Raw genomic sequence first — 26,364 nt, forward strand, 5'->3', positions numbered from 1 at the left:
GAGCGAACCGGGACGTCATAACTAGCCGCTCGCTGGCCACATCACTCGCTTGCTCGCTAAATAGGTAGATCACACTCCTATATGGAGTAGAGCACCTGTCCCTACAATCGCTTAAACTATAGGAAAAAAACAAGACACACTGGACCCCCACTCCGAGCCCAAGTCCCCTCAGCACCTTGCAGTCTTCTTATCATCAACCGCCAGAAGCGGTGTTTGAACACGTACGTGGACAAAAGGTTGCTGGGCGTCGGCGCGCATCCTCTCTTGTATGGCAAATCAGGGCTTTAAGACTAGACCATTCAGGCCTCTAGTTGGAGTGAAGACTACAGGGATGCGAACTGATGTCTAGTCAGTGTAGATGCATGTCAAACCCAGGCCGTTCAGTGCCTTGATATTCGGCTGTTCTGTGGAGCGGATGTCGGCTGGAACAAAATGAATGATATAGTAGCGCTGGCTCTTCTCATCTCATCTCATTTAGGCGCGAGCCGTAACACAGCTGCCAGCGAGTTTCAGACGGCTACTTCTGAGGCCATGAATGTTTCCACATGGTTCGTCGCACATATGACGTATCAAGTCACCGCTGATCGATCGCTTCGGCGCACAAGAGCCACCCGCGGCTGACCAAGAACATAGCAGCCGCTTCTTAGTGGTGCAAAGCGAGTAGGATTGTAGTCAAGTACGTGTGCCAAGGCTTTATGAGCAACACAATGCATTTCATGTATTGCTTTTTGTCTTTTTCACGTTTACGGATTAAGCAGCTGCATCTGACTGGCCAATGCATGCGCCTCGTCTCTCCCGACTTTCTTTGGCCGGCGGACTTGGCGCCGATTTCCTCTCCTCTTCCTCTGGCTCTCTATCATAAAAATGCCAATCCTGTAAAAGATCTGCCGGACTCTCCAAGAATCGTCTTTTCCGACAATGAACTAGCAATATGGAGAAACACAACTTCAGGACATTGGCGCCGGCGGCCACGCAGCATTCCCCTCCACGCAAGCCCGACTTGAATCTAAAGCGCAAGAGAACATCTGTAGCTTGTGATGCCTGCCGACAGAAAAGGGCAGGCTGTGATGGAGTCCGACCCGCTTGTACTGCTTGCCAAAAAAGGCAATCACAGTGCACTTATATGAACCAAGAGGACCAAGAGATGCGGCCCACCATCCTAAAGCGCGAGAACACTACATTGCGCGAAAAGATCGCCGCCTATGGAGAGATCATCTGTCTCCTTGAGAATATACCACAAACGACTGTACAAGATATTCTACGGCGCCTCAGAACAGGATCCGACCCAGCTGTCATACTGAGATCTCTCAAAAGCGAGAATTTTGCAACTACACCTTCAGCGCAACGCATGGCGCGGAGTATATTGCCACCAATCCAATCCAACTGCGAATTCGAACTCCTTATCCGTCACCCAAGTGCGTTTCCTCTGGTCGATCTATCCCAGCATGCTCAAGCCACTGGTAATACATTAGTGAGACCTAGGAGATCTTCGACTCCACAAGCCACTCTATCTCACTCCCCATCATCCACACTATTGCCTCATGACCCACCAAGTAGCGATCAAGCGACTGGTCTTTTTGCCCTGGGAGATCTTGGTGCTAGTAAAAGGTCGAGAAACAGTGCCGAGCCGAAACCGCCCCAGTATTTCGACCCACGACTCGCTCATTTGAAGATTGACTTTTGGACGACCGTACCAATCTCAAATGAGCAGGCAGCCGGTGCCATATCGTTGTATCTTGAAGCACAACACCATGTCTGGGGCGCATTTGACGCAGGACTGTTCGTGCGTGACCTGATCGAGTTCAGGTTAGACTTTTGCTCGCCTTGTACGTAACCTCTGCGTACGAGATGTATGAGAGACCTACACTGACATCATACCCTTATTTTCAGTCATGGTAAGCTCTTTGCTTGCAATGGCATGTGTAAGTTTATGCATCCGTGTAGTGAGTAAGAACTGAGAAAAGAGCAGCTATACGATGCTCCTTTGGATCCTAAAGGGTCGAAGAATAGCTATGCGTTTGAGAAGGAAGCGGTGAAACTGTTCCAGTCAGAAGACAACGTTGACTCGCTTCCAACCATTGCTGGCCTAGTACTGCTCTACGTATCGCTAGCAGTCCATGGCGAAGGGATGAGAGGCATGCAATTTCTGACTGCGGCTTTGCAGGCGGCCGAGCGAATGAAATTATTTGGCGTCCCGGAAGTACATGAGGAGCTTAGCTCAGCTTCGCCAGAGACGTTAGTAGCAACCAGTGCAACTGCGTGGGGTCTCTTCAATATGATCATGTAAGCATTCCTCTGTTATATCTCGACAGATCAGACGTTGATGGCACCCTCAGTCATGCAGTTCGTTTTTACCTGATGTCACCGATAGTCTATCCACCGAAACTCCCGATGCCTGCAGAGCTCAGCATCTATCGTGTCCCTAGGCAAGATGCTACGCGGGAATCAATAGCACTGAGAGAAAAGTTGGTTGAAATGGACAAGGTTCTCTCGAACTTTGCTAAGATCTGGACCGTTCTCAATCAAGTCTACTTGATTTATCGAGGTCAAGAGGGCAGTGGGGGCTCGTTAGCTTTCGCGCTCTCGAAGTACTCTAGAATTCTTCAATTAGCCAATGAATTACCTCAAACAATGGACCGGAGTAGGCGCACTACAAACCATGTATTAATATTTCAGTAAGTCGAGACCGAATCCTACTCCCTTATTTCGCTATGGCTACTTCATATTAGTATACTATGGTCACGTTTCAAGACACTGATCAAAATGATTTAGTATGACCATCCACACTGCCATATTAGACATATTTCGTCCGTTCATTGCATCGGAACAGCAGCACAGATTCAGATCCTATCTCCCACAGGGGGCTTCGCCAACCTCAATATTTGCGGCATCTGTAAAACAGCTAAAAAGTAAACAAGCCACCTCTTGGTTGTATCTATCCAGTTAACACGAGCAAAAGGTCTGATCTTCGAATATACGTACCAATACCAACCCACTCAGTACAACCAAATGTTTCCCGATTCCATCTTATACGCCGCGAACGCCGTTCTCCACGACAGGCTCGACCCAGAGCGACGTCCGTACTTCTTCTTCTACATGCAGTTGTTCCATGTATTTGGGTCTATGGGCGGGGGTAAAGCTGTCAATGTGACGATGCAGGCTCTTTTAGCGATTGCACATGACAAAGGTGCAATAAGCAGCACGGAAGCTACTCAGTTTACAGAGCGATTGAAGGATGAGACCTCCCCCAAAGAAAATGAGGTTGTCAAAACGGAACATGGATGGACAGTTGATATGGATCATGCTATTGCAGGCACTGCAGCTGCCAACGTTGACCAGTTGGCACACAGGTTTGAAGAGATTACGTTATTCAATGAGTTCACGGAAGGTGTGGTGTAAATCTTTGAGGAAAGGTAGACAGGTGGGCTATGCCTTTCTCAACTGAGGTTGGTCCAACTGCGTGTCTCTGAGGCAAAAGAAACGGAGGATAAGTAAGTTTCAGATATTTCGCTTTGTAAGAGAGTTGTGCGATGGCTTGAATAGACAAGTTCGCTCTGTAAGAGAACTTGAAGTAGCGGAAAGCGGAGACTAGGTGGTTTCGGATTGTCACATTAAGAGATGGCGAGCAATGAAATCAAAATATGCGTATATAATGCGATCGTACCACTTAAGCGAATGTTATCCTGTGGTTTGCCCGTCTGGTTCCATGCTGTGTCCTACACCTGCGCGAGTTGATCTCCAGTAAGATGATGGATTAGTGTGCAAAGCGAAAGTCCAGTCTCTTGTTTCCCTTGTCCGTAGTGGTAGCTAGGTAGTGCTGCCGCTCCTCTGACGTCTTCGCGTTCCAGGATTTGTCTCTCTTCACATTGACATGGACGTAGTAGAGCTTTGCGCCGACAAAAACGAAGATGTTGTACACACAGATGCCGATGAGCACGCGGTTACCGCGACGATAGAGAGGCTTATCATCGTTGCGGTAGATCTAGGACATGTCAGCACTTGCGGTTCGGAGAGACTGTCACGACTCACGTTGGAGGCAATGATCGAGCTGGCCTGGACGCTCATATTGTATAGTGCCGAAGCTACCGTTCGTGTTCGGACAGTACCCGCGTTCCTGGAACCCATCGCAACGAGAATAGCATGCATGTAGGGATGACCCACAAGCAAGCAACTCAGCGCCCACTTAACCCACGGGCCCGTTGTCTTTGGTAGCACCGCGAGGGCAATGAGAATCGGTAAAGTCCAAATTTGGCTCACCATTGCTGTTAGAAAGCGCTCGTTCCAGCGCTCACTGAGCCAGGTCCAGAAGAGTAATTGAAGGATGAACAAGGTGTACGCTGGAATGGTGAGCAAATTCGTTTCAAAGGTCTTAAATCCGACTGAGCGAAGCTGGAGCGTCAGGTACGCTTGCATAGGGTTATTGGGAATCAGCCAAGAGAGACCGATTAGATACAGTGGCCACATATGGTAATCCCCTAGGCAGCGACCGATGGCTTTAATCGAGAGAGCTTGGCGATTGTGCATATCACCTGTGTAATCTGTTAGGTTTGGACGAATGAAGTTATATGGTACACTTTCCTTTGCTGGGGTCGTCCCTCAGTATGCGATTGACCATGATCTTTTCCTCGTGCTCGTTGAACCATCCATCCTTGCCGCGGAACTTACTAGCAGTCTGCGTTGGCGAAGGGGGGAGATAAAAGTACGAAATTATACCGATGATGCCGGTAATGGTGCCCTCAATGGCGAAAAGCCAACGCTAAGGAGTTAGTTGAGAATTAAAACGAGGTTACTCGAGGCATAACGTACCCAGCCTCCCATTCCATTATGGCCCCGAAGCCTCAGGATTCCGAAAGCGAGGAATGCAGCGATGATATTAGTCCCCTGATATGAAACCCAGAAGAAGCTCAGGCGCTTGGGCAGTTCAGTGCCGGTGTAGAAGTAGCTCAGGTAGAGTATATTGTCGGGCTTTGCCTGTCAGCAAGTTCCAAAGCAACAACCTGGGCAAACTTGCAATGAAGCCACCTTCAATGAGGCCAAGTAAAGCTCTACAAGCGTAGAATGAGCTTCTTCCGCTCAGTAATGCTTGCATGGCAGCGACTAAACTCCAAGCGACCATTTGGATTGGGATCCATCGGTCAGGTCCGAGCTTTTTTGAGATGAGTTGCGAGGGTAGTTCAGCACAGAGGAAAGACAAGAAGAAGATAGCTAAACTAAATTAGCCGTGGTTCTCCGCAGTCTGACAAAAGCATCTATACTTTGTCCATAGTTGTAATCGTTCGTAGTGAGTTTCAAGTCGTCCAGCATGTTGTCACTCAAAGCCTGAGTGATGTTTCCTCTGTCAAGCTGGAGAGCGAAGAACATAAGGCAGACCCATGTACAAATTCGCTTGTCGACCTATTCGTATCGAGGTCAGTTAATAGAGCTATCAGTGTCTGAAAAGCCGTATACCTTGCGGACAACTTTCTTTTCCTCCTGGGGTTCCCACTCAAAGTAGGGGTCGTATCGATGGATGCCTTCGTACTGGGCGATGGGTTTGTAGAACTCCTCGTCGACACCACTGGACACGAATGTCGTGCCCGTCCTACCTCCTTTCGCAATGGATCCACGACGGACCATTTCGTCGTACTGCGCGGCAGGCACACCGCGGTCGAAGGAGAATCGTGCTGGAGCATCCATGACTTATGTTATCTGCAGAAAGACTATGATAGTACAGCAAGATCCTTGAAATTCTAAACACGACCCCTTTGATTATATAGGCAACGTCCTAGATGATACTCCTGTGCGGAGCGATCCGACGTGCTTGATACTACGGCTTGGTATTGCTTTTCCCAGCGCGAGATCGAGCCTAAGTTGACGCAATCCAGCAAACCAGTACGGTGATCTTTAGATAACTGACGATGTATTGGTGTCTTGCTCATAGAAGATCGTAGACCGACGGGGCCTAGGCGACGTCATGGGAATGTCTTGAATCCCCTAGCGGTAAAGAATGCCAGCAGATAAAGAGAGTGTGGCGTCTACTGCGGCGGCCTGGACGCGGATTTTAGCGCGGGGACTAGATATGCGAGCATCGTGGATTGCAGTTCATGAACCATGGAGTGCTTTCTTGGGGAATGGCGTGCGATATACCCACGCTGGCGCGATGCGAATCCTAGTACGACCGTGACCACCTCCATTGGAACAGTAGCGTGTTTCTCAGTTGGTGTATATTTGATCTGTAAGACTTAACATTCGATCAATCAGAAAACTTATGACAGTCGAGATTTGCAGGTATGGCGTGCGTTAGTCTACGATTGACCAGTGAAGGGCCGTAATACGCGAATGAGGACGATTCGGCTTTTGTGACACCATATTCAAGATGGGTGATATACCAGCTTGCATGTTGATGGCTGAGATTGTCTTTAAGATGACGTTGCGGCGGAAGGTGAGCAATCGCATGTTGATGCGGAGTACCGTGAAGATAGTGGTGAACATCTGCCTGCTTCATGCGCCCGTCCCCTTGTTGTCAAATGCAAGCCAAACATGATGGGAGTGTACAAACGAGATTGAATGAGGGAAGGGATGGATACAAGGGATAAAAGACAGTGCGCTGGGACGATTCTGTATGATCGCAGGAGCATACGAGCCTAAGATAATTGGTACCACTGGAAATGTTGATGCCCAGGAGGATGATGCCGTGGTCCGGAGAACGATGAAGAGCTCGCTTCGTTGGGTGCCCCTTCCCACTTGACACGCTAGCACGCGGCTAACAAAAAAGAGCCTACACCAAAAGCTGTATCTACTACAAATTCAACCTAAAATTAAGTTTTTTTAATAGAAAACAACGTATATATTTAACTTTAATTGCCTAAATTATAAGATAAAAGCTTTTTAAGTTTTTAAATGCTGCATAAATTTTTAATAAATATAAAATTTGGTGGTAGTAGGGTGAGCTAAGGATTTTGGTGTCGGCTCTTTTTTGTCAGCCGCGTGGCTAGCTCACTGCAGCTTACTGCAGTATTTCCAAGCCCAAGCTTGACACCCAACCCTCATCATGCCTCTCGTCTTTTGACCTCAACTAAATAACGGCACAATCTATGATTCTAGTGAAACTTGAAACAGTGCGATCCATCGTTGCCTCCAACTAGCAACGGCGCGTGTAGAGAACAAACAAATGCTCAATATAATCAACAAACTCTGCTACTCGACAGATCCAGCTTTAGGAGCTGGAGTATGCATCAAACGACTGTATCACTTTCTTGATGATTGATGATGGTATGATAGCTCAAATCGAAGACTGTTTGCGCGAACGCAATTTGATAGAGAGCCCGATCGTTCAGAAGTCTATTGACTTTAGCAAAAGCTCTACCATTGCAAACCACCCTTCCAGAACTCTTGATTTGCTTAAAATCTTCTAACATGCATGCACTCGCTATGTTTCATATCACTGTAGCTCGAAGCTCAACTCCGTTTCCTCAGCCCACTCTTTGGCAAAGTCTTCTAGCACCTTGGTCCTACTCTGCGCCATCTCCTTCCCACTACGTGTCTTCATCATCCCCGCCAACTTATACAGCTTCTCGTCAAAGTGACCAACAGCCCTCGACATGGGTAGCTTAGGGAACTTGGCGGCCCCAAACGAGAAACAGCGCGCTACGCCCACAGCGCCAATCGCATCAAGTCTGTCTGCGTCTTGCACTATGGCCAGTTCGGGATATTGTTCGAGGGTGGCGAGAACAGACGTGGGATTGGCGACTTCATGAGAGTAGGAGACATTCTTGACTATGGTTTGAACTTTGAGGGCCAGACCTTCGCTTGCCCCTTTCTCCTTCAGAACAGTTGCGATCTGGTTCTCGGCATCTTCACCGGGGATTGCGTACTTGTGGTCGCCTACATCGTGTAGTAGCACGGCCAGGAATAGAGTCGTTGTGTCATATGTGATTGATGGGTTGGCCTTGATTTCGGCCTGTAGAATGCGGTTGGCGTTGGAGACGACGCGTAGTATGTGCAGGTAATCGTGGGAACTGTCATATTTGGACATGTAATCGTGGACGAAGGCATTGATGGAGGTGAGGAGCTCCTGGTCCTTGTCCTGAACTGGAACTTGCGGAACAGGTGGCGATGACTTTCCGCTAGTGCTCATAATGGGAACTTATTTTGTTTAGAATAGAGGGTGTTTTGGAGGTTTGACGCGTCGCTAAAGTTGATTCCTGAGGGCTAGATTTTTAGGACGCTTCTGGGAACCAATCCTGACAAGTAATGAGAACAAGAGGAAGGTAACAAAAGTAAGAGTCAGAGATAAGATCTGCTTTGTAATATTTAGGCGGTGAATAGATAGTTGACCGGGTGAGGCTAAACGCGACTGTAGGTGGAGATTGGTGTGATACGCGTAGTCACATGTCTCAGGAGGCTTACCCAATTATGGTCAACTTGCCGCCCTTTTGGCCGCGACGTTGGACAACTAAGATATCGTGCTGACGCAGACGCGATTTGGTATCCTCTATATCATAGCATATACCTTCTCGGGCGATGTTCGCGGCTCGTTTGAAGTGCTCTTAGTGGAAAGGGCGGTTTTGGCGCATGTGAAAGATAACATTGCACCGGCGTATTGACCGGAACTCCAAGCACCTATAGCTTTAGCATGTATTGAAGATATCTCTTTCGGAAAGGAGAAGTATTGCTTGTCGTTTGAGAGCTTCAGTTGAAGAGCGATATGGAATTTGCTATGCTTTGTCCGGGGAAGCCTAGGCTGTCGGACCTCGGCAGCATGACTTCACCCCCATCCCTCTCCACGTCGCGCCCAGCCTCCCCAGAGCCAGACATCCTTCAACACCAACGCCCAACCATCGCCTCACAATCCAATATTAGTCGCTTGTCGACTGGTGCGACGACAACAATGTACAAACAGGCGACGCAGACGACGTCAGAGGTGCTGTCACTGCCCCCGAAATGGCTGGGCATGTACTCCGACTTCATCACCAAGAACAGCAGCGCTGTGTCGCAGATCGAGTCGGCGCTGCGGTCTTTGACGTATATTATTCCTGGTAAATATAATACTGAACTTTTCTGGCCAAGTAGATACTGATTTCATGTAGGGCGCTTCCGAGAGTCTGAAATCGCATCCGAGTCGTGTATGTATTACGCATAGCTATCGCGCGAACACTGCAACTGACAAAGACTTAGTACACAGTGGTGTTCAGGTCCTCTCCTTGTACCATGATTCACTCCTCGCGAAGGCAATGGCGCAGATGCCAGGAACGCGACGGCACCCTCTCACCCCGCACCACCGATACACCAAGTTCTGGACGCAGAACTCACCGACATACAAGCGCATTGCGCTGGTTCTCCAGATGATTCAGTACACCGAATTATTGTGGGAAATGGCGGCTAAGAGGAAGGGTGAAAAGGTTCGGTGGCGCGTCGTTGTGTTGCTGGAGGTGGTTAAGGCTGTGTGTCGGTTGCTGCTGCTGCGGTTGACGAACTCAAGGCCACTGTTATCGCCTCCTTTACCACAGAGGGAGGTTGATCCGAGCTCATTAGAAGACTCGTCGGCGTCGGCGGATGGGATGGATACGCCGCCGAGTGAGGGCTCGGTGGAGGCAGAGAACTGGACGATGCCGAGGACAGGATTATCGATGCCAAGTTTACCAGATTCGTCAGATATATCAAGCTACCTACTATCGAAGGTTCTTACAGCGGATGATATCAAGCCGCCGAAAGCTTTATTACATCGTGTAAGTGGGAAGGGCGAACTGGCGGAAGCGCTATACATTCTACGACCGGTCATCTATGCCTTGGCTATGCAACACTTCAGCGGCGACAGGAAGAGCTGGCGACCATGGTTGATCGGTGTGAGCATCGAATACGGCGCACGCCAACTTGCCAAGAAAGACTTCCAGGAGAGGCTCGCCGGGGGACTGAGAGGTTTAACTGGGCTAGAGCGCGAGGAGCTGAAGAAGCGAGGATGGCAACTCGGCTGGTGGGCGATGCGTGGCGCCTTCTACGAGAACATCACCAAGTGAGTGCATTGAACCGAAATACTTGAGCTTTTGCTAATACATCACAGGTCCTGGATACACAGCATCACTGGAAAGCTTAAGGGTAAGCCTCTTCTAGACATGGTTGGCGGTGTGATTGAGGACTATGAGTTCCTCTGGGACCAGTACTACTTCTCAACAGCAACGATGTAGTCGATTCTTTTTCTTTTGTATTCTGACACAGGTTTTGGGGGAAAGTAAGCAGTTGGGTAATGTCGCATATGCATTAGGGATAGGCTGGGCTATGAGTTTATTTAGTAGAGGCGCGGACCCGGGGGCCTCAGGATCACTGGATTGGTCTGGTCGTTTCGCAAGCGTTACGTTCTTCAACTTTCGTAGTGTACATTATACCCTTTAACATACCTTTCAATCGGACAACATTTCTCACATTGAACCTGTCTCATTCTGTTGTCGAAGCAACCATCACACACTTTAATAAGTATGAAATCAGCTCTTTGGCCTTGTACGTCGTTCACTGACGCCTTGTCGATTGCTAGTGGAAGCTTGGACCACGTCACATCTCACAGTTCCGAAAGCTTCGATGGACATCGCAGAGCCGCATCAACACCGTCACAACAATACCCGCCATCGGAGATAGCCTAGCATTACCACCTCGCCCGACTTCATACCTTCCCATCTCCGCCCATATTGAGAGCACGTCACAAAGATGCCCGCCACAACAGCTGAGACGCTGTCACTCGTGACCCGCAACGTCTCGGTCGCGCCTCTCGTGCTCCTCTCCGCAGCAGATCATTACGGCCGACAAGCCAAGGGAACGCGGAAACGAGTAGTCGGTGTACTGCTGGGACAGAATGATGGCAAGGATGTAAGGGTGTCGAACAGCTTTGCTGGTATGTAGACCTCACTACCTAGTTTGCCGCCTGCGCAGCACAACTAGAGCGGGGAATATGGGGTGAAGCTTACATGTTCATAGTACCGTTCGAGGAAGACGAGAAGGATCCTTCAGTATGGTTCCTGGATCACAACTACGTCGAGTCAATGAACGACATGTTCAAGAAGGTCAACGCGCGGGAGAAGCTCATCGGCTGGTATCACACAGGGCCTAAACTGCGGCCTTCGGATTTGGAGGTCAACGAGCTGTTCAAGCGGTACACACCGAATCCTCTCCTTGTCATCATCGATGTACAGCCCAAGGAGGTGGGCGTACCGACTGATGCATACTTTGCAGTTGAGGAGATTAAGGATGTAAGCACCCCAATTTATTGTTGTTGCAACGACACGACTCTCAAGTTTCTGAGTGGAAGATCTTTGTCTTGGACTAGTGCTAACAGAATGTCCAGGACGGCACAACAACCTCAAAGACCTTCGTCCACACGCCCTCAATAATCGAAGCTGAAGAAGCAGAAGAGATTGGCGTCGAGCACCTCCTCCGCGACATTCGCGACGTCGCCGTTGGCACTCTTTCTACCCGCATAACCTCACAACTGCAATCGCTGCAAGGCCTCCACCTGCGGTTGCGCGACATCGGACAGTACCTACAAAAGGTCCTGGACGAAGACCTGCCCGTCAACCACGCCATTCTCGGAAACCTACAAGACGTATTCAACCTGCTCCCGAATCTGTCTACACCCAAGGCTGCACCGGTAGGCGGCGCAACGAACGGCGTGGGAGCCGCGTCGGGGCAAGCGGGCGCAGTTGATAACGGAGAGCTTGCGAGGGCGATGAGCATCAAAACCAACGATCAGCTGATGGCCATCTATCTGTCAAGTTTGATCCGTGCGATAACCGCCTTCCACGATCTGATTGAGAACAAGATACAGAACAAGCAGCAGGCGGAAGACAAGGAGGCGAAGAAGGACGAGGACAAGGATGGCGAGAAGGAGAAGAAAGACGACAAGTCGAACGGCGAGGTCAAAGAGGGCGAAAAGGGCAAGGAGAAGGCCAAGGAGGGAGAGAAGAAGGGTTGAGCGGCGGGGATGACACAGGGAATGCTCTGACATGGTAGATTTGACCACCGCTTACTTGCGGTAGAAGTGTATTATACCACACATGGGATGATTGGTCAAGAGAGGGCTGAGCGTAACGTCCATGGCCACAGCATCGATGACATGATGATAAAGCAAATACACAATTCAAAGTCTTGAATTCACTGAAACTAGTGTGTGAACACCGTGAACAATCTCATGCTTTGTCAGTGCCGTGCTGCTTCGGCGGGGTATCATATGCAGCAGAACCACAGAATCTGGACCCGCGACGCGCAGATTTAATCCCCCCATCCTGCAGCCCGTCCAGCTGCTTCCTCTACACTGACATGCCTCTCTTCTATAAACGCGCCAAACAACCCACTGCACCTCTCCGCCAGCACGCATGCCAGGAGGTGCTTGCAGACCGGTGGCATCCCATCGCCTAGGCCCACACCGCCAAAAGTCCACCCGACATGCTCTTCCTGTCCTGTCGTCTGCTGTTCTACCGTAGCATCGGCCACATTGGCAGGAGAGTATAGGGTAGCTGGAGGCTCAGGGTGTACGGCTGGGAATGCAGAGAAGGCAAACGCGGGGCATGAGCAGTTCCAGGCTTGGAGGCGGACTTCGTAGGAACTTGTTGTGTCGTAAGAAGTGCTGTAGCGGGAGGAGCGTTGTTGGGCGGAGCGTACGTAGTACACTTTGGATTGCTGGTCTGTTGGTGTGTTGTCTCCTTGTGTAGGGACGTCCACTATTGTTTGGTCCTCCGTCTGCTTGTCTGTTGGGTTTCGAATAGACGCTTTGAATGCGGGTGTTGTGATAGCTTCATGATCCGCATCCTTCATTGGCTCGTCGCCTGTCTGCACTCGGTTCTCTTGCTGGTATTGAATGTCTCCATGATGATTGAGTTCTGCTTCAAGTCCCACATCGATTGTACTCTGCTGAGTATCGCTGCCAATGTGGAAGCGGGTGACCAGTCGCCTGTCGAGCAAGTCGAGTGCTGGTATGAATTCACTGGGAAACAGAACTTGTAGCGAGAGCAGCTGTTTCTTCGTTTCGTCGGGTACGGCACTGAGTAAAGTTGACTCTTCTGCGGCATCTGCAGTGTGCTGCGAAAGTGCGGACAAAGAATTCAACAGCTGCGTTACAAAGGCGCGCGACGAGGGTAGGGCTGCCGCGGGCATGGCAGGGTTCTGCTGCATGAAGGCATCGTGTGGTAAGTCTGGCAGGCACAATGACGTCGGCGGGGAAATTGGCCGTCGGTCAGATTAAGGTTGAGGAAGTTGCCAACGGGACGCGGGATAGCGCGACGCTTTGTCCACGAAAGCACGTGAAGATCTTCGCAGGCCATCATGGTTCGGCCCAAAGCGGCATTTCACGACGACACGGTGATTGCAAGATGATGGCAAATTGAGATATTCAGATATCGAATGATCTGTGATGTCACGATTCGAAGATGCGGGAGACGACACAGAGGCCCTCGCGATGCTTTGCTAAGCACACCCAGAGACGACGACGTGCGTCATCCTCGGGGAGGCAATTCGTCCGCAGTTGCCTAGTCCGGCCCAGTTGCTTGCGTTGCAGAGGTATGCTATTTTGGGCATGGCGAGTGGTTCTACCAAGGCTAGCTGTGGTAATACAGGGCGTACCTGCCTCGACGTCGGGACCTGACGCCCATTGACGACAGAGTAATGACAGGACTGCCGCCTAGATTGCTTCTGTCCAGGTCTCGAAACATGATCTTACAGTTGGCAATGTTGGACAACAGGTTGTAAGCGTGGCAGACGCAGGGTCGTCCAGGTGTCGTCGCAGCCTGCGGAGCCGGGGTCGCAAACAACAGGGTCAGCTGCCAGCATTGGCCTATCGGGCTGACCAGGTCAGGGTGCAGCAGTTGAAACAGCAGATCGCGTCTAGAGGTGCCGCACACATGGCCAAGCTTGTCTGCCGAACAGACGGCGGCGCCCCCTACTGTACTGAAGCGCCCATGAACTGACGTCTGCTGAACCAGAGGGCCAGATTGCGCAATATTGGAGACGCTCTCTAGCATGGTGAGCAATCAGCGGCCAGCACTTCAGACAATGCAGTGTCCCTCGCAACCGGTCTGGGCCGCTTACACGAGGACGGCAGAATGGGTGAGGGGTACATGGGAAAGCTACCTGTCCCGGGAGCGGGCGACAAAAGGACAAAGTAGTTTGGTGGCAAGCGGTAATTGGCGGCTTTGAGCAGTCCCAAAGAGTTGAAGGCGGCAGCAGCGCTGAGCAACAAAATGATCCGAGAGTGGGAAACAATGCGGTGTTGAGGGGCTGTTGAGTGCATTGTACCCCTCCCCCACAAAGAGCGATAAGACGACGATAAGGGACGTACTACTAGGGTGTGTTGAATGGATGACCTCGGATTAATCCCCAAGATGGTGTGAAGAGCCATTCATCTCGTGAGCTGCTTGCTCGGGACAATGCGTGAACCGCCCCAGTCGCGCAGCCCTCACGCCGTGGGGAGTGGTTGTCTGCTCATCTGTCCAGCTGAGCCTAGGGAGCTTTCACATGCTTGCGAGATGGCTCACGGGATACACCCATACACACCCATTGAGAGATGGCAAACATGGTCAATGGCATTCCTGCGGGAATGCAATGCAGTGGCCAAGTGCTGCAGGCGCTGCCTGGTACCCGCTGCGAGACATTGACTTGCCCTGGACCCTCTAGTTGGCGTCAACTGCAGCCCCGTGGCTGATGGCGTAGCGCAGGATCGCATCTGATTAGCACAAGTCACAAGACCATGCCATCTATCGAGCACATAGCATTTGGAGCTACTACTGCGTAGATTGGCGGCTTAGTCCGGAGTCTACCGCGCTGAGGCAGACCATTGCAGTCATGGGGTGTGCGAGAAGCATGCAATTGAGATTTCTGCTAGTTCGCCACTGGACGAGGACAGGCAGGCAGGCAAGTGGAGTGAATTGGGCTCTGACAGCCCTGGCGCGAGCCATTGCATCAATATGGCAGCTCAATTGCTGTGGCTTGTGGAGCAATGTGGAACCATCGCGTTTGCATTGACGGCGGGTCAGCTTGCACAACCAGAATGGACTGGGACATGACGGAAAGGAGAGCCGGCTAGGAGATGACGGAAGCGGTGACGCGCCCACCAGACGACTGAGATGGAGGTATGGTCAGATTATCCGAATGGGAGGCAGCCATTAGACAGGGAGGTGACACGTCGAGTGCTGGGACGCCGTGGTGGCCATTGGTGTCTGCAGTACCGGGCTCGCAGGGCTCAATGCAGACAGACTGAGGGCTCAATGGGAGCCAGAGACGTGTATGTATTCGCAGCAAGTAAAGGTAGAGAGCCCTGGCGTAGTAGACTGGAGTAGAGAGATGCGGTTCGGGCAGCAGGGGGACTTGCGGGAGATGGATCCAGCGCATCACCAAAGCAGTCAAGCCCAACACCAGCAGTGAATGAGTCAATCCTCTCTGACAGCGACCCATCGCGCCTTTGGACCATCTTCCAACTCCGCCTCCCGGCTCTCTCGCAGTGCAATTGGCTGCTGCAACGGGGGCTCCCCTTCGTCTCCATTCTATTCTCTTCTTGGCCGCGACCTGTATTCGTCAGCCTCCCGGCCGTGGAGGCGCGCAACAGGCGCGCCCTCAGATTGATGATGGGCGATGATGATGATGAAATGATGCCTGGAGCATGATGAAAGGCTGGCCACCTGAGCGCAGGCGCGCCAACCACACCCTCTTTGTCCCGGTTGGCTAGCACATGGGCGGCACTGTGTCTCAAAGGGAGAGTCACACTACACCGGCCTTGTTCGCCTTGTGCTGTAGCCTGCTGAAACCGCAGCGGGTCTGCTGCCCTTATAAACTCCGCCCACCCCGACACTTGGGGAGGTTTGGCCTGCCCAACACGACTCTCGTCCTAACTCCGCCGCCAATTCCAATTCACGCATCCCATTTACTAATTGTCTTCCCGCCGTGGATGGTGTAAGCACCGACTCGGCCAATTGCTGCAATTCTGCCGCCTTCCACGGTTCACCTCTGCCACGGCTCACTCTCTGACGAGAGCAGCCATATAGCGCCGCCTCCGCCACCGTTTACCCTGACCACGGTTACCACGCATTTTGCAACAGTCACACTCCCCCATTGATCGCTCCCCCCCAAACGCCCCCAATCTCGGTGGTTGTTGCCTGGCCGAGTTGAAATATCGCTACCGCCCAACGTTGCGCTTGAACCAAGGACAAACATCGCTCTCCCCACGCAATGGCAAACTCCCCGTATAAGACACCCCCGAGCCACCGTCTCACCGTCTCCTCACTCCTCTCGCCCCCTGAGATGAAGCGCTCAGAGTCGTTTAGCTCTTCAATTGCGCCCGCATACCCCCAATCACCCTTCTCCTCGTTCAATTCTGCGTCATTGAAGCCTGCCATGGAGACCGACATCCGCGCCTACCAGGCAGCAGTGCACGCCAACCGCGACGCTTACGCCTCGCCACCAATTTCGCCATTCGATACACAGTCGCAGAAAGAGAATGTGGACATGTTGGAGGATCAGGGCTCGCGGGATCCCCAGCTGTTCGTCTCGGGCGATGCAGCGGTTCCAGTCGCTGATGTCCCGCTGTTTCCTCCCCAGGAGTCAGCAGAGCCGGCCTCACAAGACATCATCGCCGAACACATGAAGTCTTCCGACTATGCCCAACTAGAGTGCAAACCTTCTCGCGAGGACTACGAATTGGCAATCTCTTTTCGCTCCACCGTCTTTGATCTGGCTGTCAAGAATCCCCGCAAATGGTGGGAGCAGGAGCGACGGTTCGATCAGTACTACGGAAGACCAAGCGGCGTCGAGAAGCGACCAGCACTGAAGAAGCTCGCTCCCGCGCCTTCGTCCCGGCCCCGTCAGCCCAAGGTTCCCCTTGCACGGCTGCCACCTCGCGCGCCTCGTGCACCCAAGGCCAAGCGGACTCCTCAGGCCCAAATCTACGACTCTTTCGACTACACCCCAGCCTCGGCGTCCCCAAAGCCTGCGCGGCCAGCCACCAACCGCGACGACACCGACTACAATGCCCTTCCCGACTACTCGCCGCCCCTCGACACTCTCCCCAAGGGCAACAGCAAAATCCTCAAGGCTGAATGGAAGGGCACGGTGCTCGATCTTTCTAATGATCCCGATCGCCACATGCTGCACGAGGCTGAGCTCCAGCTTGCCGCTACGCTCCGCCTCAATTGCGCAACCTACCTCTGCAGCAAACGACGTGTCTTCCAAGCCCGCATTGACGCATTGAAGATCGGAAAGGAATTCCGCAAGACAGATGCTCAGCAGGCCTGCAAGATCGACGTCAACAAAGCTAGTAAGTTGTGGCAGTCGTACGATAGGGTCGGCTGGTTCAGCCCAGACTACTTCCGCAAGTATCTCTGAACGCATTCGCTTCGACATGTACTGCGTCGCACACACAGCGATCTTTCGCTCTCGGGTCATTTGACATTTGGACAATGACCTCCTCCTTGCTTTCGCGTCAAGTTGCATATGATGGGACGGTGTTATGGATTATTACTCTTTGGCTCAGACTGACGCGAGCACAATGAAGACGACGGCTGTCCGTCTTCCGCTGCACGAATCATGAACGGCGTTTTCTATTTATTTTTCACTGTTGATTATAGAACAGTTTGTTGGTATGAACAGGATGGTTCGGCACTGGCACGATCCTCCCTCTATGGCGTTTTGTTGTAGTTTTCCCCCCATCATTTTCTTTTGTCTGCATCATGCGATACCCCCAACTCAACACGAATTGATGTTTATGATCCCTTGTGGATCCTGCCGCTGTGTATGCTGGCTCCTTTATCATTTGGTAGTACTAGATGAGAATACTATTCTTCTCGATATCCTTGAAAACCTGCAGCTTTGCACCACCACCTTACATGACGGTCTTTGTTCTTTGAACTAAATACTACCACGACCTGTAAAACGCCCATGAGCCTCGTTGCTGAAGTCCGAATGACAGATTCAGGGTCTCGGTGACCGGCGGGGATGTGAAGCTCCGCATCTAATTTGGGAACAGTCTTGGCCAAAGCTCAAACGCTCCGCCGCGTCCTCACCAACTCTCCGCGACCGACGTCAACACCTTTTCTCCCACCCACGGAGTCGCGGAATCGCGCGGAATCACGACAATGTCGCAAGCACAGCAGTTCGACCACACGGATTCCATATCGAGCCAGGACCCGAACCGCGTCGAGGAGCCCAAGAAGACGAAGAGCAGGAGACCACCGAGTAAGCGACCATGGTGGACACGCGGCGCGCAGAGGACAGCGGTACTGATGCATTCTTAGATACTGCGTTTCGACAACAGCGATTGAAAGCATGGCAGTAGGTGCACACACACGTTATGCGTACACTGGCATCACGACTGACTCTGGCGACAGACCCATCTTAACCCCGAAGACGGTCCTGCCGCTGTTCTTCATTGTCGGCGTCATTTTTGCGCCCATCGGCGGGCTGCTGCTACTAGCTAGTGCAAAGGTGAGGACTTAGGTGCCATATAACGAGGAAGCGGACTGACTCCTCCAACAGGTCCAGGAGCTCTCCATCGACTACACCAACTGCAAAACCGCGCCGTGGACCGAGGCAGACTTCGATGCTTCAAGAAAGAGCACACTGGCAAATATAAATCCGGACAGGGTGTCGGCCGTATTCAAGCAACCGATGACAGTGCAGCCTCAGTGGGGGCATTCCTACGAGAACTATACCTGGCCGTCGGGCGTGACGCAAAACACTAGTGTCTGCATATTGAGCATCACCATACCGAACGATATCACTCCCCCCGTTCTGTTCTACTACCGCCTCACCAATTTCTACCAGAATCACCGCCGTTACGTCAAGTCTATAGACACCCAGCAACTAAAGGGCACCGCGCGCACTGCCGGCGACATCAAGTCTGGCGACTGCTCTCCTCTCGGTATATCCCCTGATGGCCGACCGTATTACCCGTGCGGGCTAATCGCAAATTCCATGTTCAATGACACCTTTGGAAACTTTACTGCTGCGAACCCTCAGCAGACCGGAGATGGCAACACTGCCTCTACGTCCTACAACATGACCAAAGCGGGCACTTCGTGGAGTCACGAAGGCGATCTCTATGGAAAGACGGCTTACAAGTCACATGAAGTCGTGCCTCCACCTTACTGGCAGGAGCAGTACCCTGATGGTAGCTACAACAATACGGAACTCCCAAACCTGCACACTTGGGAGGAATTCCAGGTCTGGATGAGAACAGCAGGATTACCCACCTTCAGTAAACTAGCGCAAAGGAACGACCATGATGTTCTAAAGGCCGGCACCTACCGGCTAAAAATCTATGATCGTAGGTTTCATCGCTGGTGTGTACATGGGACAAAATATGCTAAGTCGCTTCTAGGCTTCCCGGTGAACAAGTACAGCGGTAATAAATCAATTCTGCTCTCCACGCGCACCGTCATGGGTGGCAAGAATCCTTTCCTCGGCATTGCGTACCTTGTCGTGGGTGGTCTCTGCATTCTGCTCGGTGCCGTCTTCCTCGCCACTCATCTCATCAAGCCAAGGTCAGCCAATGTGCAAGTTCATGCAAATCGATCTCCATGCTGACCGATTCACAGGAAACTTGGCGATCACACCTACCTCACATGGAACAACGAGCCTAATACGGGCACGACTACCGGACGTAACGTAGGTGGTGCATAATGATGAGTAGGGACCCATTTTTCTCAGTTACTATAACGTGTCTAGTGGTTTCTAGTCGCTTTCTCTTTTGCTGGATCATGACTGAACCCTGGGTCCTCGGCATTGTATATGTATTATGCGGTTTATGGGGCTTGGAGTTTACGGTGTATGAGCGAGAGACTAGATGTCTTGTTTTCCCCTGGTCAATGTAACCCATTACGTTTGGTATTCACTCTTCCAAAATAGGACTAATTCGGGAATAGTAGTGAATCTTCCTGTCAGAACCGTATCAGCGGGTAATACTCAAGACAGGTCTTATGTGACAACCGCATTCAATCAGCGCCGAAAAGGCCGGCCATGTATACGGCGGTCGTCAAAATAAACCCACATGGACATTCTGAAACTTTGGAATCTAGACTACCTCATAGCAGAGGATATAAGTCGCATGTTGCATCCGCAACTTGTGCAACTCATCTGCGACTTACATTCAAAACATTCTTTCTAAGCGGCAGCAAACGTACCACAAGTGTTCTGGAGCAATTGGAAACACATTCCTTACCACCTTCGCTACCGTACTTCACTCGATGCGTGAACTCCTCCTCCTTGCCTCGCTAGGCCTCCTAGCTACGGCCAGCGACCCCAAGACATTTGACTGCGGCACCGATACTGCCCACGCCTCTGACGATTTCCTGAAAACCATCGAAGCACTCCATGGCAAGACCAGCTCCGGTTCCCCTGCCGCTCGCGCTGCCCTTGCTGCGCGCGACACAGCAAAAGCAAATACCGGCCCCATCGCCATCGATGCCGTTTTCCACATTGTCGCCAAAGACGCAAATAAGGGTACCATTACGAACGACATGCCTTCCGCACAGCTTGATAGCTTGAACGAATCATACAAGCCGTACGACATCACTTTCAACCTGATCAACGTGACATGGACTACAAACGACGCTTGGGCCGTAGGTGCAACAGCCGACGACACGGAAATGAAGAAGTCGCTCCGCCAGGGCACGTACGACACGCTGAATCTGTACTTCCAGACCGACTTGTCTGGAGGGGTGCTCGGCCGCTGTACCCTCCCGTCCTCCATTGCAAACGGCAAGCAGGATCCCACCGTGTACTACAACGACGGCTGCAACATCAACGCAAATACCATGCCCAACGGCGCAATGGAAGGCTACAACCAGGGCAAAACTGCCGTTCACGAAACAGGCCACTGGATGGGCTTGCTCCATACCTTTGAGGGCTACAGCTGCGATGGCCCCGGTGATTATATCGACGATACGCCTGCGGAACTCACGGCCACGGATGGCTGCCCGACTAACCCTGCAAAGAGGAGCTGCCCGAACCAGCAGAAGGCTGGTGAGGCCGATCCAATTCACAATTACATGGACTACTCGGTCGACTCTTGCTACGAGGGCTTCACGGACTTGCAGGTTGCGCGCATGAGGAACATGTGGACCATGTATCGGGATGGCAACTAGAATGAGTGAAAACTGTGTGTAGACGGAAGATGTAGTGCTTTGCTGCTTGTACTGCTTTTTGTTAATGCTTTATGATTCTGCAGCTTAGTCTTTTGTTTTTTTGTTTGCGAAATGTTTGGATTGCAAGTCTTCGTTGTAGATGTTGGTTACGTATTTGAATTGTACATGTACTGTTCGCATTGCTTTTCTTGCCTATAGACTTCCATTTGTAGTAAATGCTTTGTGGCTACTTTGCTTCAATGCTCCTCCCGCTCTTTTCCCTCACGTTTTGTCCCAAAAGTGCATGCCACGTTAAAAGAATTTCTATCTTGTCATTCCTCGAGTCCCAGGTATAGATGCCTATATTGTGATGTGTAACCTTCGCTACCACATCAAATGTATCGCCCTCACATTCCGGACGCTTTAGCGCCTCCCTTCTTCGTTAGTAGGGTTGGGTCCGTTTCCCCATCCACGTTCAACGATACCACCTCGCCATTCCTGGGTTTCGCCGCGGTGATCTTGAGCATGTCTAATTGACCCATTCGCGCCCCCCACTCAGGCGATGATATAGTCATCCGCTTTTGGCGCGAGTATCCCGGCCGTCATCGCAACTACCTCATTAGTTTCTCATGCGCCGGGCCAAGCGCTGACATGATCACGACAACAAAACGTCAATGTTCCACTCCTCCCATGCGAAAGTAAGACCTGCATAAGCACGTGTAGGGTCCAGAGCATAATCCACTGTTCAAAATGTCTAAAACAAAGACATACTTTGACAGCTGCGATGGTGCGACCCTGGCCTCGATCCCCGTAAGGCAAAGACACCATGCATCTCGCCAAACCCTATGACCAAACCCAAACTTTTCCAGGCACTAGAAACCTCCCATGCCCAAAGCAGGCATAGCTGTTCATTCAGTCTGGTCGCGTACGAGAAGCCAATCAAAGCTCAGCCGTTTCCTGGGTTCCGGATGCGGAACGAACGAACAATGGCGATGACATGGAGTACCAAAGCAACCACGGCGGGGAAAGAACATTGTGCCTGGGCCACGTCTATACGAGGAGGTATAATAGAAAGAAAATGGTGGCTGGCATCTTTGGCTGAGACAACGACGCCCTTCCTATCGAACCAACACGACTCGACCATTCACACTGACCTACGCGCACCTAAGCTTTACCGTCTCAAAGCGAACCTACGAATACGCAAGTCAGCCATTTATTTGTTCCACGATTCCAGTCCTCGTATAGAGAAAGAAAGAGAAGATACAAAGAAAAAGCCACACAAAACAATCACAAGCCAGCTAGCTAGCTAGCTAGCCAACGCCCTTCCAACCACCCTACTCCACGGACTCCAATCAAGCCTATAACACCGCCAAATCCCCATCTCAATGCGTCATCTTCTCTCCCCGGTCTTCCACCGCCGCTGCGTCCCAAAATCTCCAACTACAAACCCACCGTCCGCATTCCGCTACACCCTCATTCTACTCAAAGCAAGACCCACGCCCACCGACATCGACGCGCTGTCCGCAACGCGGAAAACACCAACCGAAGCGCCACCACCATACACGCCCTGATATGCCGTCGAACCCCCACTTCCGGATACAAGAGACGATCGAGCGGGTCGAACATTGGAGCACACACATTTGCGGCAGTCTAGTCCGATGGGAACTGCGGGCGCTTCTGGTTGTTGTGCTTCTTGGATTCATGACTTCGCTCGCTACCTGCGCGTATGGAACGCTCGGGGCTAAGAGGCGCGTTGCGACGAGTAGATCAGGCTGGAATAGTGCGATTATTGCGCTGGGGAAAAGCGGGATTGGGAGCGTGCCAGCGTCGTTTAAGGATGCGGGTGTTGGAGCGGCGAGGGTGGATGGGAGAAGGCGAAATAGTGAGCCGGATGTTGGGGATGCGTGTGCGGTCATGTAGTTGAGGTGCTACGCTTGCGTATCATTATTTCTCCTGTTTTATCATCGAGCGAAACAAAAGGTTATTACACTAAGAAGGGCATGAGCACAAAATGAAGACTGAAATTATAAAAAAGGAATGTTCTACTACAAAAGTAACATTAAGTTTTAACATTAACAAGAAAGGTAGGACTTTTCGTCGAGGTCGTAGCAATACATCAACATCCTCACCCACAATCAAACCACTCGTGTGATCACCAAACCGAATCTAGCTCACCAGCATGAAGAGACCCAGCGGAGGATTCGTCATCTGGAACCAGTCCATGCTCAGGCCATAAAGCGAATCGACTTGATACCCAACCCTCTGTCCAGCTTCGCAAGGTGCGCTGGCGATATTGAATTGATTCCCAGCCTGAACCAAGGGTACCACCCCGACAGGGGTCGAATTGCCTACAGCAATGGTACTGACTTCTGCAGGTCCTTGGTTGCTGAGGCGTGACACGCTTATGCCACCAGGAGCTCGGATGTGGACCGGGGCGAACTCTGAAGACTTGAATGGCGGTGGCACGTGGAAGACGAGCGTGCATGTCTTGCCTTGATGGGCTGGACCGACATCATAGAAGAAGATGGTCGATACCGTAGGAGATAGTAGCGCGGTGTAGCCGTCGCCCACAACCTTGGACGGATCGGCCTTGTCGACGGGGACAATCAAATGCGGCTCTTCGAAAGGTTCTGGAAGACCGCGAGGGATAGCTGGCATGGTTATCACAGGAACGGTGGTGGTTCTGGGCGTGGTTGTCGAAATCGTGGGAGTTAGTTGCGCTGTTACTTGTTAGAATGGATTTGGTACATGTTATGCAGTTTTCCTCAGCTCCCGTACTAGACGACCCAGTTCCTGTCAGCAACCCAGTACTTCTGCTGGTCGCCGTAATAGACACCGACGAAGACTTCGCATATCTATTAGCCCGTGCGATCCAACCTGGCACACGTTGGGGACGTATGCAAGGACAGTCGCAACGTGACTGGATAACAGGCAGAAAGTAGAGGAGCACAGAAGAGGCGACTGGGAGGTTGTATAGAAACAAGAACAAAAGTGGTGACAGCGACGACGAAAGGAAGAGCGGAAGGAACTAGCTTACCGGCTTGGCGCTGGCAGGGCAGGACAAGTCGAACAATGGCTGCACCTGCAGAAGATCACCCGCAGGCTTGATACCGAATGATGGAACCGGGTTACCGTACTGTACGTCTTGTAGGGTAAAGTAATAGAGGTTGACATTGTCCTTGACCAGTTGGCAGGTGACATCCTCCCAGTAGATGCGAGCATTACCCGCATTGGGCTCGGCCTGGTTTAGAGTTTTGCCAGATACCGGCCAGCCGGTCTCAGTCACCTATTCAGTCGTTAGCAGAGCTCGGTCGTGATATATTGAAGTACGTTTTGAGTGACAGAAAACGTTGAGCGGACACTTACCCAGACAGGCTTCCCCTGAGCGGCACCGACAGTGGCGTGATAGGCATCGAAGAACAGCTGGCTACCGCTACCAATGCTATTTGCCATGGTGGACTGGAAGTACGGGTAGGCATCCATACCGATGAAGTCGAGAGCGGAGATGACAGCGTTGTTTGAGGCATTCACGTACACCGTCCAGGTATCAACATGGCCGATAGGCTTGCCCTCAAGAGGAGTGCCACGAATGGCAGCACGGGTCTGCTGGACGTAGTTGACCAACTCATTGGGCTGAGCACCAGCGCCCGAATGATTTTCGATACCAGTTGGGGTAATGCGGTACAGATCCTCGCTGCCGACGGAAATACCAACGACCAAGTTTGTGAAGGCAGTGCCATACTGCGAAATAGCAGCTTTGAGAGCGGTAATCTCATTATTGATCACCTGCTGGCCGGCTGAAGCCCACATTCCGAGCAAGAGCGTAGTGTTGGTGTTGATCGCAGCCTGGATTGCCTCGATTACGGTGTTCTGGGAGCCATGCTGAATCATGGTGTATAGGCGTGCGCTGGTCCATCCATTTGTTCCTGGAAGTTGCTTTGCGGCGTTGAATTCATATTCAAAGTCGACTCGCGTCTTCGCTTGATCGTTATTGAACTGAGCGCCGTAATTGAAGCCTTTGATGGCAGCGTTGGCTGTGGCCAAGAGGCTTGCTGCAGCAAGAACAGAGGAAGAAACACGCATCGTTGCTGTATAGTAAAAGGAGGAACAGGGCGATGTGAGAGACTGAAGGGCAGAGGCCGATCAAAAGGTGTAGGAGGTTGTTGGGAATAGCGCGGGAAGACAAATTGAAGTGGAATGAAGAAAAGATATATTTATTGATCAGTGACGTCTCATCCACGATGATAGGCAGGTGCGTGCATTAGCCGCAGGGGAAAGCGCAGAACAGCGAATAGGTGACGATGGTGGAAAGAACATATGCAGGGATCGCGCAAGGCAAATCAGGTCCCCGTCAGGCTCCGTTCTTTGCTCATTTGGCTGGAACGCACGAACTCTCGAAAACATCATCGGATGATAGCGCGATGCTATACACTTCGTGGCACAACTGGGAGCTGCTGTATGTTGCTGTACCGTAGTGTTGGCGATGATCTTTGGGCTGCCACACATTCTAGAACCGCAATGTGGAGAGACAAGCAAAGCCCAGTTCGCACAAGCTTTTCTGATCATTGGTCGATGTGGGGAAGCCAATATTCAACGGCTCGCAGGGCGACGTAAAGGTCCCGGTTAGTAGCTATCCGGGTAAAAATAACCTGTTCTTCGATCATGACCCTGGATTCAAATGGTCGCATAGCATTCTCTTTGTGTACAGAATCATGACCTGAAATTGAACCTATAAAGTATCATTCAGGATCAAAACAGAAATGTCTCACGAATCCGAGTGAATCTTCGTTTCTTTGAGCTCGCGACTCTTCGTTTCGGTGTCATCTGTCCGATATGTTATCAATTAGATCGTGACTGTCGCCTGATGTGGTACACTAGAGAGAATTCATGCGTACTTGCGACCAAAACGCCTGCGCCGATGATGACCAAAACGCGTGGAATGGAATGATGACGTGGACACAGCTGGTCCGAACTAAGGAGAAGCGATACACGTGCCGGGAATAACCGTGCGTGGCGATGACGCGCACTAGAAGTTGGCAGAGCCACATTGCACTAAGATAGGCAACGGCGTATCAGTCAAGATGCTGGTGATGCGTAACCTTAGTATGTTGTGTAGGATGGTTGTGCGTTCAGCCCTATGAGCCTTGGAGATGGTGTTCCGCACTAGATGACGCTACTACATATCACTAGTCTCGATACAGGTCGGATTCAGATGCCCTGAACACATGTATTCTCTTAAACCATCTAGAAGCACCTTAGGGTCGTAGCATTCATATCTTATGAGTTCATCCAAAGT

The 26,364-nt window shown here is 51.5% G+C and overlaps 14 protein-coding genes across 14 annotated transcripts; 8 read left to right on the plus strand and 6 right to left on the minus strand.

The window, feature by feature from the left end:
• The first annotated feature begins 776 nt into the window (after positions 1-776).
• On the plus strand, positions 777-2,982 carry K460DRAFT_98178 (uncharacterized protein). The gene is made up of 5 exons (XM_040938854.1): positions 777-1,826; positions 1,891-1,922; positions 1,970-2,283; positions 2,337-2,909; positions 2,960-2,982. Exons 1-4 carry the CDS (start codon positions 932-934, stop codon positions 2,677-2,679), a joined length of 1,584 nt encoding a protein of 527 aa, XP_040787326.1. The 5' UTR covers positions 777-931; the 3' UTR covers positions 2,680-2,909; positions 2,960-2,982.
• On the plus strand, positions 2,601-3,577 carry K460DRAFT_98206 (uncharacterized protein). Its single transcript, XM_040938855.1, has 2 exons — positions 2,601-2,909; positions 2,960-3,577. The coding sequence occupies exons 1-2, from the start codon at positions 2,774-2,776 to the stop codon at positions 3,397-3,399; spliced, it is 576 nt and encodes a 191-aa protein (XP_040787327.1). The 5' UTR covers positions 2,601-2,773; the 3' UTR covers positions 3,400-3,577.
• Positions 3,578-3,635: 58 nt separating this feature from the next.
• Positions 3,636-5,961, minus strand: K460DRAFT_394587 (MFS general substrate transporter). Its single transcript, XM_040936002.1, has 7 exons — positions 5,449-5,961; positions 5,256-5,394; positions 5,012-5,205; positions 4,807-4,965; positions 4,579-4,756; positions 4,030-4,529; positions 3,636-3,982 (listed from the first exon to the last, which is right to left on the minus strand). Exons 1-7 carry the CDS (start codon positions 5,674-5,676, stop codon positions 3,755-3,757), a joined length of 1,626 nt encoding a protein of 541 aa, XP_040787328.1. The 5' UTR covers positions 5,677-5,961; the 3' UTR covers positions 3,636-3,754.
• Positions 5,962-7,420: 1,459 nt separating this feature from the next.
• K460DRAFT_283413 (uncharacterized protein) lies at positions 7,421-8,116 on the minus strand (the record flags this gene model as incomplete). The annotated part of the gene is made up of 1 exon (XM_040928652.1): positions 7,421-8,116. One exon carries the CDS (start codon positions 8,114-8,116, stop codon positions 7,421-7,423), a length of 696 nt encoding a protein of 231 aa, XP_040787329.1.
• A 592-nt stretch (positions 8,117-8,708) lies between these two features.
• On the plus strand, positions 8,709-10,221 carry K460DRAFT_365728 (peroxisomal membrane protein-like protein pex16). Its single transcript, XM_040933236.1, has 4 exons — positions 8,709-9,017; positions 9,069-9,104; positions 9,157-9,991; positions 10,040-10,221. The coding sequence occupies exons 1-4, from the start codon at positions 8,741-8,743 to the stop codon at positions 10,161-10,163; spliced, it is 1,272 nt and encodes a 423-aa protein (XP_040787330.1). The 5' UTR covers positions 8,709-8,740; the 3' UTR covers positions 10,164-10,221.
• Positions 10,222-10,542: 321 nt separating this feature from the next.
• Positions 10,543-12,079, plus strand: K460DRAFT_336475 (Mov34-domain-containing protein). Its single transcript, XM_040930974.1, has 3 exons — positions 10,543-10,861; positions 10,945-11,216; positions 11,312-12,079. Exons 1-3 carry the CDS (start codon positions 10,678-10,680, stop codon positions 11,936-11,938), a joined length of 1,083 nt encoding a protein of 360 aa, XP_040787331.1. The 5' UTR covers positions 10,543-10,677; the 3' UTR covers positions 11,939-12,079.
• K460DRAFT_365729 (uncharacterized protein) lies at positions 12,079-13,268 on the minus strand. Its single transcript, XM_040933237.1, has one exon. The coding sequence runs from the start codon at positions 13,132-13,134 to the stop codon at positions 12,235-12,237; it is 900 nt and encodes a 299-aa protein (XP_040787332.1). The 5' UTR covers positions 13,135-13,268; the 3' UTR covers positions 12,079-12,234.
• A 2,911-nt stretch (positions 13,269-16,179) lies between these two features.
• Positions 16,180-17,331, plus strand: K460DRAFT_405054 (uncharacterized protein; the record flags this gene model as incomplete). Its single annotated transcript, XM_040936796.1, has 1 exon — positions 16,180-17,331. The coding sequence occupies one exon, from the start codon at positions 16,180-16,182 to the stop codon at positions 17,329-17,331; it is 1,152 nt and encodes a 383-aa protein (XP_040787333.1).
• A 128-nt stretch (positions 17,332-17,459) lies between these two features.
• Positions 17,460-17,896, plus strand: K460DRAFT_98270 (uncharacterized protein). Its single transcript, XM_040938856.1, has one exon. It carries the CDS (start codon positions 17,588-17,590, stop codon positions 17,855-17,857), a length of 270 nt encoding a protein of 89 aa, XP_040787334.1. The 5' UTR covers positions 17,460-17,587; the 3' UTR covers positions 17,858-17,896.
• Positions 17,897-18,080: 184 nt separating this feature from the next.
• K460DRAFT_405055 (CDC50 family protein-like protein) lies at positions 18,081-19,626 on the plus strand (the record flags this gene model as incomplete). The annotated part of the gene is made up of 6 exons (XM_040936797.1): positions 18,081-18,180; positions 18,240-18,276; positions 18,333-18,429; positions 18,481-19,270; positions 19,325-19,487; positions 19,542-19,626. 6 exons carry the CDS (start codon positions 18,081-18,083, stop codon positions 19,624-19,626), a joined length of 1,272 nt encoding a protein of 423 aa, XP_040787335.1.
• A 563-nt stretch (positions 19,627-20,189) lies between these two features.
• K460DRAFT_282492 (uncharacterized protein) lies at positions 20,190-21,089 on the plus strand (the record flags this gene model as incomplete). The annotated part of the gene is made up of 1 exon (XM_040928576.1): positions 20,190-21,089. One exon carries the CDS (start codon positions 20,190-20,192, stop codon positions 21,087-21,089), a length of 900 nt encoding a protein of 299 aa, XP_040787336.1.
• Positions 21,090-22,462: 1,373 nt separating this feature from the next.
• On the minus strand, positions 22,463-23,282 carry K460DRAFT_98336 (uncharacterized protein). Its single transcript, XM_040938858.1, has one exon. The coding sequence runs from the start codon at positions 22,982-22,984 to the stop codon at positions 22,547-22,549; it is 438 nt and encodes a 145-aa protein (XP_040787337.1). The 5' UTR covers positions 22,985-23,282; the 3' UTR covers positions 22,463-22,546.
• On the minus strand, positions 22,774-25,522 carry K460DRAFT_416153 (glycoside hydrolase family 17 protein). Its single transcript, XM_040937774.1, has 4 exons — positions 24,435-25,522; positions 24,106-24,354; positions 23,847-23,913; positions 22,774-23,788 (listed from the first exon to the last, which is right to left on the minus strand). The coding sequence occupies exons 1-4, from the start codon at positions 25,149-25,151 to the stop codon at positions 23,235-23,237; spliced, it is 1,587 nt and encodes a 528-aa protein (XP_040787338.1). The 5' UTR covers positions 25,152-25,522; the 3' UTR covers positions 22,774-23,234.
• A 227-nt stretch (positions 25,523-25,749) lies between these two features.
• Positions 25,750-26,193, minus strand: K460DRAFT_98312 (uncharacterized protein). The gene is made up of 2 exons (XM_040938857.1): positions 25,964-26,193; positions 25,750-25,892 (listed from the first exon to the last, which is right to left on the minus strand). The coding sequence occupies exons 1-2, from the start codon at positions 26,114-26,116 to the stop codon at positions 25,818-25,820; spliced, it is 228 nt and encodes a 75-aa protein (XP_040787339.1). The 5' UTR covers positions 26,117-26,193; the 3' UTR covers positions 25,750-25,817.
• Positions 26,194-26,364: the final 171 nt, after the last annotated feature.

Source organism: Cucurbitaria berberidis (assembly GCF_010015615.1).
Source record: "Cucurbitaria berberidis CBS 394.84 unplaced genomic scaffold K460scaffold_3, whole genome shotgun sequence".
NCBI lineage: Eukaryota > Fungi > Ascomycota > Dothideomycetes > Pleosporales > Cucurbitariaceae > Cucurbitaria > Cucurbitaria berberidis.

Excerpts from the sequence above, each read along its gene's own strand:
- K460DRAFT_365729 (XM_040933237.1), bottom strand. The coding sequence starts at position 13,134 with ATGCAGCAGAACCCTGCCATGCCCGCGGCAGCCCTACCCTCGTCGCGC.
- K460DRAFT_98336 (XM_040938858.1), bottom strand. The coding sequence starts at position 22,984 with ATGACCGCACACGCATCCCCAACATCCGGCTCACTATTTCGCCTTCTC.
- K460DRAFT_98312 (XM_040938857.1), bottom strand. The coding sequence starts at position 26,116 with ATGTGGCTCTGCCAACTTCTAGTGCGCGTCATCGCCACGCACGGTTAT. Across the intron at positions 25,893-25,963 it reads CGCAGGCGTTTTGGTCGCAA|ATGACACCGAAACGAAGAGT; the intron begins GTACGCATGAAT and ends CATATCGGACAG.
- K460DRAFT_365728 (XM_040933236.1), top strand. The coding sequence starts at position 8,741 with ATGACTTCACCCCCATCCCTCTCCACGTCGCGCCCAGCCTCCCCAGAG. Across the intron at positions 9,018-9,068 it reads TTTGACGTATATTATTCCTG|GGCGCTTCCGAGAGTCTGAA; the intron begins GTAAATATAATA and ends GATTTCATGTAG. Across the intron at positions 9,992-10,039 it reads TTCTACGAGAACATCACCAA|GTCCTGGATACACAGCATCA; the intron begins GTGAGTGCATTG and ends AATACATCACAG.
- K460DRAFT_98178 (XM_040938854.1), top strand. The coding sequence starts at position 932 with ATGGAGAAACACAACTTCAGGACATTGGCGCCGGCGGCCACGCAGCAT. Across the intron at positions 1,827-1,890 it reads GTTAGACTTTTGCTCGCCTT|TCATGGTAAGCTCTTTGCTT; the intron begins GTACGTAACCTC and ends CCTTATTTTCAG. Across the intron at positions 1,923-1,969 it reads CTTTGCTTGCAATGGCATGT|CTATACGATGCTCCTTTGGA; the intron begins GTAAGTTTATGC and ends AGAAAAGAGCAG.
- K460DRAFT_98270 (XM_040938856.1), top strand. The coding sequence starts at position 17,588 with ATGAACAGGATGGTTCGGCACTGGCACGATCCTCCCTCTATGGCGTTT.
- K460DRAFT_98206 (XM_040938855.1), top strand. The coding sequence starts at position 2,774 with ATGACCATCCACACTGCCATATTAGACATATTTCGTCCGTTCATTGCA. Across the intron at positions 2,910-2,959 it reads ATCTGTAAAACAGCTAAAAA|GTCTGATCTTCGAATATACG; the intron begins GTAAACAAGCCA and ends CACGAGCAAAAG.
- K460DRAFT_336475 (XM_040930974.1), top strand. The coding sequence starts at position 10,678 with ATGCCCGCCACAACAGCTGAGACGCTGTCACTCGTGACCCGCAACGTC. Across the intron at positions 10,862-10,944 it reads GGTGTCGAACAGCTTTGCTG|TACCGTTCGAGGAAGACGAG; the intron begins GTATGTAGACCT and ends ACATGTTCATAG. Across the intron at positions 11,217-11,311 it reads CAGTTGAGGAGATTAAGGAT|GACGGCACAACAACCTCAAA; the intron begins GTAAGCACCCCA and ends CAGAATGTCCAG.
- K460DRAFT_416153 (XM_040937774.1), bottom strand. The coding sequence starts at position 25,151 with ATGCGTGTTTCTTCCTCTGTTCTTGCTGCAGCAAGCCTCTTGGCCACA. Across the intron at positions 24,355-24,434 it reads CTCAGGGGAAGCCTGTCTGG|GTGACTGAGACCGGCTGGCC; the intron begins GTAAGTGTCCGC and ends ACGACTGAATAG. Across the intron at positions 23,914-24,105 it reads GCCCTGCCAGCGCCAAGCCG|TCTTCGTCGGTGTCTATTAC; the intron begins GTAAGCTAGTTC and ends AGATATGCGAAG.
- K460DRAFT_394587 (XM_040936002.1), bottom strand. The coding sequence starts at position 5,676 with ATGGATGCTCCAGCACGATTCTCCTTCGACCGCGGTGTGCCTGCCGCG. Across the intron at positions 5,395-5,448 it reads AAAAGAAAGTTGTCCGCAAG|GTCGACAAGCGAATTTGTAC; the intron begins GTATACGGCTTT and ends CGATACGAATAG. Across the intron at positions 4,757-4,806 it reads ATAATGGAATGGGAGGCTGG|CGTTGGCTTTTCGCCATTGA; the intron begins GTACGTTATGCC and ends CTAACTCCTTAG.